Source organism: Onychomys torridus, chromosome 12, assembly GCF_903995425.1.
Source record: "Onychomys torridus chromosome 12, mOncTor1.1, whole genome shotgun sequence".
NCBI lineage: Eukaryota > Metazoa > Chordata > Mammalia > Rodentia > Cricetidae > Onychomys > Onychomys torridus.
Window position 1 is genome coordinate 65,794,966 of NC_050454.1, and position 10,676 is coordinate 65,805,641.

The window sequence follows — 10,676 nt, forward strand, 5'->3', positions numbered from 1 at the left end:
GGTGAAAAGCAGAACAATTGGAAAAAAAAAACTGTTGAAATCAACCATCATACCAAGATAGAAGATCACCACAATGGCAAGCAAGTGACAGCCAGAGCAAAAATGATGTTGATGATGTCCCCTCACATGGAATCTCTTCAGTGAATCCATTCTAGTCAGTTTTAGAGCTAACACTGCTATCATAGTCAGATTTTTATACAGGGAGTACTAACCAAAGAACGAACTACTGAGATGAATATATCAATTTAGCGGAATAATAGAGACTTTAGATGTGAGTAGATTCTGCCCCATCAGCCTATCTGGAGCTCTTGTACAAGCTATAAGTCAATCAGTAGCAATTCAGAGGTCTGATACTGCTGCATAAGTATCTCAGAGGTGGAAAAGTGCTAGGTATGTAGCTCAGAGACTGAAAATTTCTACATAAGTAGCTCCGTGATGGGAATCTTGAAGGCCCATAATGTGGATACTGGCAATATCTCATTAGATAACTTTGGTGATGGTAGCTATTATTAATATAGCAAGAAGGAGAGAAGCCATTGGTGATGAACCCAAAATTTCCATAGCTTCTGTATCCACTGTTGCCCAGACCACAGTGATCTAGGGTCTGGAGATTCTTAGGGAAGGAATAAAATTGCCCTAGGAAGTGGGGGCCATTTTGAGGAGTTTGGCAGGCTTTAGATGGAAATCTAGTAGCAGTGGTACAATTGGATACATACCCTTTGGTCCCAGTACAGGGAGTGCAGCTGGGTCTGGATCTGATCTTAGTAGTTTCACAGGCACTAACAACTTGACTTGCAGATGGGGAATTGCAAGGCACACAGGAGTTCTTGGGATCACCAGTTGGAGTGCAAGTCTTGAGCTCATGGCTGGGAGATTCACAGCAAGGTGCTTCACAGTAGGAGTCTTGGCAGTGGTCCAGAAGCCAGAGATTGCCTTGGCAGCTGCTGGGTAAGCAATCTCTGAAAGCAGTGTTTACATCATCTGGGCAGATGGCGATGGAAGGAGCCACAGGGATGTAGCAGTGATTTCTATGGGAAGTGGCTCTGCAGAGTCCAGGATAGCCCAGAAGAGACATGGAGCCTGAGTTCAAGCAAGAGGCAGCTGCGTGAGTATGGCATTCTGCAGCTGGAAGACTCTTTATATCTTCCCTGGTGACTGCAAGGAACATCTCTAGACTCTCTTCCTTCTCTCTGTCTGACACCATAACACATAACATCTCATTAGTGCATTGTTTAGCTACAGCTGCTAGTGTCTTCAGGGTCATACACAGATAAGTTTGGTTTGAGTCTTCGAAGTAGCTATAATCACTACTCTGACCATCACCCATTGGTCAACTTCTGTCGAGCATAGCTTTAGTGAATAGTGATTTCAGTGTTAATAGGCAAACTCTCATATGCCAATCAGTGATTAACAAGAGTTCGTGTCTCTACAGGATTCTACAGCATAGTTATTAAAAGGTTAACAAGGTTTCAATAAAGCAAGGTCCTATATTTTCCTACTCTTTGGCTTTGAAAAATGCTGCAGGATTTGATCACACATTCTTCAAAGGTGTATGGTTTGTCTGTCTCAATACTGTCACTTGAAAAACAAGAGGTCTATGTATTAGTCATTTTTCCCCAAGTATGTTTTATATGTATACCCCTGTGTTAGGCCAGACCCTGATGACAACTTCTTTGCTGATGTGTTTTGAGAATTCCTTATGTGAGGCTCACAGTAATCCTGGTGGCATTTGGTGACCTATTATTTCAGACTAAAAATGAACTGGTCTCCCCATGGGTCAGTGGTTGCTAAGCAACTGAAGCTTCCATGAAATCCCCTTCTTAAAAAGTTTCTAACCCATGTACTATCAAAGAAATCCAGTTTGTCAATATTGTAGTTTTTTAATTCACTAAAATTATGCAACATGTGCCCTTTGCCCATGCTCTAAAACCTCTATACTGTCAGATATAGAACACCTTCCAACAAACAGGATTTACTTGTCCTATACTTGCTTTCTTTTGAACATTACTTTTAGTGGATTCCTGGATTAAAGTTATTTTTGGTATATGGTGACAAAATGTAATGGCCATGTTGAAAGGTTTCATTTGAATACTCTGTGTGGTTGCTAAAGGCAATACACCTGCTAAATAATGTCTTCCAATCCTTTAAGGTAAAGCTAAAGGGATGTTTAAGATTTTAATTTAAGATGAAGAATCTTTGCTTTGCATATAATATCCACTTATGGATGAGTGCATGCCATGTTTGTGTTTCTGGGTCTGGGTTACCTCACTCAGGATGACTTTTTCTAGTTTCATCCATTTGCCTACAAATTTTCTTGGTGTCATTGTTTTTTACCTCTGCATAATACTCCATTGTGTAAATGTAGCACATTTTCTTTATCCATTCTTCCACTGAGGGGCATTTAGGTTGTTTCCAGGTTCTGGCTATTATAAATAATGCTGCTATGAACATAGTTGAGCAAGTGTCTTTGTGATGTGGTTGAGCATTTTTTGGGTATATGCCAAGGAGTTGTATTGCTGGGTCTTGAGGTAGATTGATTCTCAATCTGAGATACCACCATACTGATTGCCAAAGTGGCTGTACAACTTTTCACTCCTACCAATAGTGGAGGAGTGTTCCCCTTTCTCCACATTCTCTCCAACATAAGCTGTCATTAATTTTTTTTTGATCTTAGCTATTCTGACAGGCATAAGATAGTATCTCAGAGTGGTTTTAATTGCATTTCCCTGATGGCTAAGGATGCTGAGCACTTCCTTAAATGTCTTTCAGCCATTTGAGATTCTTCTGTTGAGAATTCTCTTTTTAGATCTGCACCCCAGTTTTAAATTGAATTATTTGGTATTTTGATGTCTAGTTTCTTGAGTTCTTTACTTATTTTGGAAATCAGTCCTCTGTCAAATGTGGAGCTGGTGAAGATCTTTTCCCATTCTGTAGGTTGTCGTTTTGTCTTCTTTACTGTGTCCTTTGCCTTATAGAAGATTCTCAGTTTCAAGAGGTGCTATTTATTGTTAGTCTCAGGATCTGTGCTACTGGTGTTATATTTAGGCTAAGCTCCTGGAGTTCATATGAAGAGAGGAAGGAGGGATTATAGGAGCAAGGGGGGATCATTACCACAATGGGAAAAACCACAGAGATGCTGGCTTCAGCTAGTGGGGGCTCACAGACTCTAGATTAACAGCTGGGGAACCTACATGGAACCAAACTAGGCACTCTGAATGTGGGTGACAGTTGTGTGGCTTGATCTGTTTGTGGGGCCCTTGGCAATGAGACCCAGACCTATTCCAGGTATATGAACTGGCTTTTTAGAGCCCATTCCCTATGGTAGAATGCCTTACTAGGCCTTGATGCAAGGCGGGGGAGCTTAGTCCTGACCCAACTTGGTATACCAGCCTGTGTTTCCTACCCAAGGGAGGCCTTACCTCCTATGAAGTAAGGTAATTGGAGGGGGGATTGGGGAAGGTAGGGGGAGAAATGGAAGAAGGGGAGGAAGGGAAGGGGAACAGTGGTTGGTATGTAAAATGAAAAAAAAGTAAATAAAAAAAAACAACTGAAAAGCCGATATTTTGTCCCCCAAATTAAAAACTTGAGACTTACAGACTCTATTAAATTTAAAAGAGCAACATGTGTATTAACAATGATACATTCCGTCTGAGAGCAATTCTGACTTCAGGGAAGGTCAGCTAAGGGACAGGTGTTAAAAGACACCATACTCTTATGTGTCCAGGATGTATTGCTCACCGTTTTATGCCTTTCATCTAGGATTTTCAAACTGCACTTCAATGTAAACCTAGAGACATTCTCTAAACATTTTAATGAACAACTCTCCATCAATACATTGTGCTCACTGTTGGAACTTCTTTCAGATGAGAAGACTCAGATTAATTGGCCATGGAAAACTCTAGGATTTTGTGTAGATAATTTCAGCCCCAGAGTAGGAAATGTAAGAGGAATTAGACGTATAAGACAGCTGGTGCTTAATTTCCCACTGTAGTGAGTTCTGGTGTTCTGATGTCCAGACATTGGTGGAGCTTGGTATTCTCTTTCTCTATCATCTTTCACAAATTTCAGCATTTCACATTATTCTTAAGATTTTATGATCGTTTTTCAAAATTACAACTACATCATTTCCCTTTCCATTTCTTCTCTCCAACTCCACCTACACATTCCTCTTTCTTTCTATCAAGTTCATACCCTCTTGTTTTTTAAATTATTTCTACACACACACACACACACACACACACACACACACACACACACACACAACAAAGGGGGGTTCAAAGTGGTAACAGAAATGGTTTGGAATACCTTGGCCCCAAACTAAACAATGCTAACAACCTTTAGAAGATGGACAAAGATGGGCAGATCTTCCATTAGACACACTATAGGGAATCAGCACTGCTGGCACCTTGATTTTAGGTCAATAAAATGGATTTTAGACTTTTAACCTCCAGAACTTCAAAGGAATAAATTTCTATTATTTTACACTGCAGAGTGTGTGATAATTTGCTGCAGCCATCAGAGGAAATGAATACTCTACAAGAAGATATAAAATGTAACCAATTGTCTCTCCAGGTCTGTAGAGTTGGTGCTATGCATTCAGGGCAATGATAAGGTGCAAGGAATAAACTTCCTTAGCCATCAGACAAAAGAAGTATATCATCCAAGAGTCAGAAAAACACTTCCTTTAATGAGCCAGTGCAGTCTTTTCAACTCATTAAAAAAGAGTTATGGAACTCTCTCTCTCATTTTCCCCAAAGGTTAAAATCCTTTAGGGTAAACACAGAGCAAAGAAAACTAAATTTACACTAAGTAGCCTTTAAAGGAAAGGATGGCAGATGCCTTCTAGTCTTCAGGTCATGGGAAATTGCACCCTTCCTTTCCTCACCTATGCTCCAATACAATTGCTAAGGTGCTATCAGATAAAAGAGCAATCCCACAATTTCACTAGCAAAAGCATACACAAATCAATGCGTGCATAGAAATTGAACTGTAGGCATCGAGTATAACAATGCTCACATTTAACAGCATTGCACTGGGATGATGATGCCCTAGTGACTTTACATTGTTGGTTTGACTTATCATTAATGTTTTCAAAAGCTCAAGGGCAGATGAGAAAAATCAAAGTTGAAGGGAAGAAATACAAGTGAATTGAAAGACAAGGATCTGAATTTGATTCATGTTTCATTTTTCAGAGAAACTACAACTTAAAGCAGTTTTGTTAGAGCTAACCACTGTGGGATGTGCAGCCAGAGCTGTGCATTAAGGAGCTGTGAATCTATTATTATGTAGCATTTCTATATTAGTGGTTAACCTTGGACAATTTCTTTCTTAGTACTTCAGTACTTTCTCAAGCAAACCCAAACTTAATAGTTTGTACTTTGCAGGGATGAGCAGCAGACTGAATAGATAATGCACATTAGGAAAGTGTATTGTATACGCTAATTAAACATTATTTTTCTTTCTAATTTTCTATTGTTCTAATTCAGGGAATTCTACTTATTAAATAAACTAATGAAATTATTGTCATTGATTTCCTTTAATAACATATATGCATATATACAATAATATCTATCCTCTCAAAGTTAAATGGAAAAAAGAAGAAAAACTTCCTTAGATAGTGAAAAAAGTAACTTGCTTAGCAACAGGTTAACTACTCACTTCTGTGCAATCCATAGTCTTCCATTTAGGCATCCTGGAAGGTTTTATATGTAATTGCTTCAAATAAGATTTCAATACTCAGGTTTGCTGGATTACATCTCTGTTGCCCAGATAAGTACCAAATGCTTTGAAACTTAACAGCTATGTATTTAAAGTGAAGTTAATGTAGTACTTTATTTGTGGGTGACTGTGAGAATTAGATGCAATAAAAATTTTTGTAATTTTTATTTGGTGTTAAAGTTAATTATCATGGGCCTACAGATTTTGTTAATATCCTTGTTAAATAGTATTATTTTCAATATAAGTGTTGCATTTTCTCTAAACTCAATATATTTTGTAAGAGGATATATGTGTGTGTATCACACACACACACACACACACACACATACACACACACACACATGCATACACACACACACATACACACACACACACATGCATATGTGCAAAAGAGAGAGAGAGAGAGAGAGAGAGAGAGAGAGAGAGAGAGAGAGAGAGAGATGGGAGTGTCAGAGGGGAGAAAGGTATGAAAGAAAGAGAGAAAATTATGCAACACAAGTTTTTCAGCTAGATAACTTGGTATAAATGATGTTGAACCTAGAGAGCCCAGTTTCAGGAATTGAGTATATTGAAGCCAAGCTCTGTCTCTATGTGAAGTACAATTTCCAAGGAGTTCATAAGGAAACATCTGATTAAAGTTAACCAACCTATAATGAAAGGGCATGTTGACATTCTTCCAGAAAGAAATTTGTTTTATTTGCAATTTGGATGTGGCAGTCTTAGAGTTGATGTTCACATCATGTTATTGGCAACTTCATTGTGGCTCCAGATGAGTCATCAGTTGAATGAAGGGAACCACAGATAATGTACGTGATAAAGAAAACTTAATGGAATCTTACTTATGTGAGTCTTTGAATAAGTTGTTTGCCTATTTGAGTTTTATTATTCAAAAATAGAATAATTAGAATATGTGTTAGGAGATTATTACTATTGATTGTAGAACTGCTTGCTTGACATAAATATGGAAATTATAATTACTGTGATACAAGTAGTTGATGAGATGAACAGGTTCCTAGTTGAGCACATAGAAAAACTGAATTAAGTAGTGACTTTCATAAACATTTACCTAAAATAAAAAAATTCAGATTATAGTGGCCCACTTTATGCAAGGATCTATGAAGATCAGGAGGGAGGGAATCAGAATTTTATTTTAAGAAAATGAATGGGATGTTTTCAACTGTCTAGAACTATAATTCATGAAGTCTTTTGTGGCTTACACTGTTGGTTAGGATAGACATTGTAACTTTCTCCCATTCCATTCATGATTTCTAGGATGAGAAAGATTTTGAAAGTAGAGTGATGATTGTTTTGTATAAATGATAGACCATTTCAAGTAAAAGCATCTAGAATTTTGGAGTGGTTCATTATAGAAATTGTTCATCATTGGAGCATAACATATTCTATTCTGTTTAAAGAACATACATATTTGTCTTACCAATGACTAGAAACACAGCTATGCTTTTAGGACTCACAGAGAATCCCATATTCAACTAGGTTCTTGAAAGCATGTACCTTGCCTTCTTTTCTAGATACTTGTTTTTCCTTTCCTTATAACTTTAACAGAAGAAAAGCATCTCTAGTTCTATGAAGATAGTACATAACAGTTGTTTTTATACAATTTGTAGCAAGTTTATTTAGAGATCTGTGTAGAAACCTTTATGTCTATGTGAGGACAGATTGATGGCACAGAAATGAAGGAGCCTTAACAGCAAAGACATTCTAGTGAAAGAACCAATAATTACAAAGTAATTAATTGTACTTGGAATTGTATCAAAGGAAACAGCTACCAAAGTAAAAGCACCCTTATTTATCAGTCTGGGAAAAACTCAGCAACCTAAAGATTATATTTACTTGCCAAGTTACAGGGAAGATCCTGGGATGAGGATTCAATGGGATCTAATCAATGGAGATTAACAAACCCCAAAGGAAAAATAAGCTAGTGGGAAAGGGCTATGTGTGTGGGAAAGAGACTGAAAACTCTTTGGCACATAATCCAGGCTTGTGAAGCTGTTTAAGAAGCATTACCTAGAGAGGCTAGCAACCATAGGAAAGATAGTTTAAAGGATGGGAATTCTGGACACAAACTTTAAAGATCAGTGGCCACTGTAGGTGAAGCATAGAAACTGGAAGCAATGGTAGATGGGTTTGAAGTAGAGACTCCTTAATGAAGAACTCCAGCATGTGTTAAGCCTTTATGGTTGGCAGGGGTTTGAAAGGTAATAGTTGATGAGTGAGCTGCATGGTAGGATTTGGAGACATAGTAAGAACTAGAAGGGAAATAAGAAATTTGGCCACAACACACAGCTGGATGGTTGGTATCTGGAAGGTTTAACACAACAGAGTGGGCAGTCATCTGTGAGCCAAGCTCAGCACTGACAGGTGAAGTACAGGGCATCACCATAGCAACAGAGAGGAGTGCAGTGGATGAAGAACATGACATTACTCCTAAGAAAATGGAGGCTGTAGTTTACAGACTACTGTGATTGACTTACAAGCATGATTGTATTAAATCAGGCATTCAGGTCAGAGGCAAGGAGCACCTTGCCTAAGTCTATAAGGAACTAGACCATATTTTATATTTGCCTTGGTGGCCCTTTCCTGACACTTGTTTTCCATCCATTGCATCATAACATCATTAGTTTTTTGATGACTTTCCACCCGTCAGTAAAGAAAATCTACTATGTGTCTTGCCTACATCGACAATCCTAATTTTGTTTTTTTCATATCAGGCTTTAGAGGCTGTGATGCATAGTTTATCACCTGTCACCTGTGCGTTGTATTTGCTTTGCTTCTGTTCCCACCCACAATAATGCCTGCCTAAACTAGTCCATTTGAATGACTGTTTATCCTATTCAACACCAATAAGAACATCATGCCTATCAAGCCATGGTCCTGCTCTTTCAAAAGTTCTGACATGGCTGTTCTTGGATGAAGTATTGACATCCTAAAATGGTGTCCACAGGTCAAAATTTATTGAATTTGCTCGAAATAAAATGTCATGCCTTTCTCTTCTTTTTATATCCAGCTAAGTATCTAAGTATGTGGTGGTGTTCTCTGCATATTTACCCTGACTACCTAGCATCTGTGAATGCATGTTAAAGAACTCCACCATGACAGCATTGTAATATTTAGAAATTAGGTTTGATTTCCAGAGGGTTGAGTAAGTGTCAGCATGTACCTGAATATATACATAAACATATAGCATATTTGCTATTACTAGAGAAATGTCATATATTCCTGTAACACAAATTGCTAAACAGTCTCATTAATTAAAAAAAAAAAAAAAAAAAAAAAAAAACCAGAGCCAGATTTAGGGTGAAAGCTAAAAGATCACAGAAACAGAATAAGCCAACCACATTCTTCCCTCTATGAAATCCCGAGTTCCTGTTTCCTCGTGCCTTATATACCTTTCTGTGTCCTGCCACATTACTTCCTGGGATTAAAAGCTTGTGTCCCTCCTAAACAAAGACATGAGATCTCAAGTGCTAGGATTAAAGGTGTGTGCCACCATGCCTGGCTCTCTTCCTAGTGTGTCCTTGAACTCACAGAGATCCAGACCATGTTTGCCTCCTGAGTGATTAGGATTAAAGGTGTGTGCCACCACTGCCTGATCTCTATGTCTAATTTAGTGACTGGCTCTGTCCTCTGATCTCTAGATAAGGTTATTAGGGTATACAACATATCACCATGCATTCCTACTCAAGGTAGCCAACTTTAGGAAATAAACATGAAACCAGGTGCCATCAGTTCATATACTAATATTCCAGAATTACCAGAGGTTTTTTTTTACCACTTACTGGGAGACTTTGGACTTCATGAAGCTAAACTGAACTAGTATCAAGAATAATTTAATACCACATGAAGAGGTATGTTTTTTGTAACAATTTTTAAAGTTTTGAGATCTTAATATGATGACATCATTTCCTGCTTTACTTGTCTTCCTCCAAACACTCCCATGCACCATATACATTTACATGCACACACACACACACACACACACACACACAAATATGCAGCAACAGTTAAAGAACAAATAAACTCTCTTAATTTGTGTTTTGTGGAAGCCACAGGAAAACTTTCTTTAGTCTCACTTTAGAATCTTCTATATGCAAGCATAAGTTACTGTTTACAGAAGTCTCTATTCTGGAAACAGATATGTTCTAGAACCAAAGATGCCTTTTAAAAAATATTATTATTATTATCATTATTATTATTATGATGATGATGATGATGATGATGATGATGATGTGTTTTAATTTAACACATCAGCCATGGGTTCCCCTGTCCTCCCCCCTCCCGCTCCCACCCCCACCTTCCCCCCAGCCCCTCTCCTCCATTCCCATCTCCTTCAGGGCCAAGACTCCCCTGGGGATTCATTTAAACCTGGTGGATTCAGTACAGGCAGGTCCATTCACCTCCTTTCAGGCTGAGCAAAGTGTCCCTGTGTAAGCCCAAGGTTTCAAACAGCCAGCTCATGCACTAAGGACAGGTCCTGGTCCCACAGCCTGGATGCGTCCCAAACAGTTCAAGCTATTCAATTGTCTCACTTATCCAGAGGACCTGATCCAGCTGGGGGCTTCACAGCCGTTGGTTCATAATTCATGTGCTTCCATTCGTTTGGCTATTTGTCCCTGTGCTTTTTGCAATCTTGGTCTCAACAATTCACGCTCTTACAGTCCCTCCTCTTTCTCGACAATTGGACACCTGGAGCTCCACCTGGGGCCTGGCTGAGGATCTCTGCATCCACTTCCATCAGTTATTGGATGAGAGTTCCAGCACGACAGTTAGGGAATTTGGCCATCTGATCACCAGACTAGGTCAGATCAGGCTTTCTCTCAACCATTGCCAGAAGTCTACAGAGGATGCATCATTGTGGATTTCAGGGGACCTCTCCAGGACTCTGCCTATTCCTGTTCTCCTGTGGTCTTCATTTATCATGGTCTGTTATTCCTCATCAA

At 38.7% G+C, this 10,676-nt stretch overlaps 1 protein-coding gene across 1 annotated transcript; it reads right to left on the minus strand.

Annotated features, from left to right (window-relative positions):
- Positions 1 to 328: 328 nt before the first annotated feature.
- Positions 329 to 1,084, minus strand: LOC118593891 (keratin-associated protein 24-1). Its single transcript, XM_036203469.1, has one exon. The coding sequence runs from the start codon at positions 1,073 to 1,075 to the stop codon at positions 329 to 331; it is 747 nt and encodes a 248-aa protein (XP_036059362.1). The 5' UTR covers positions 1,076 to 1,084.
- Between the last annotated feature and the right edge of the window lie 9,592 nt (positions 1,085 to 10,676).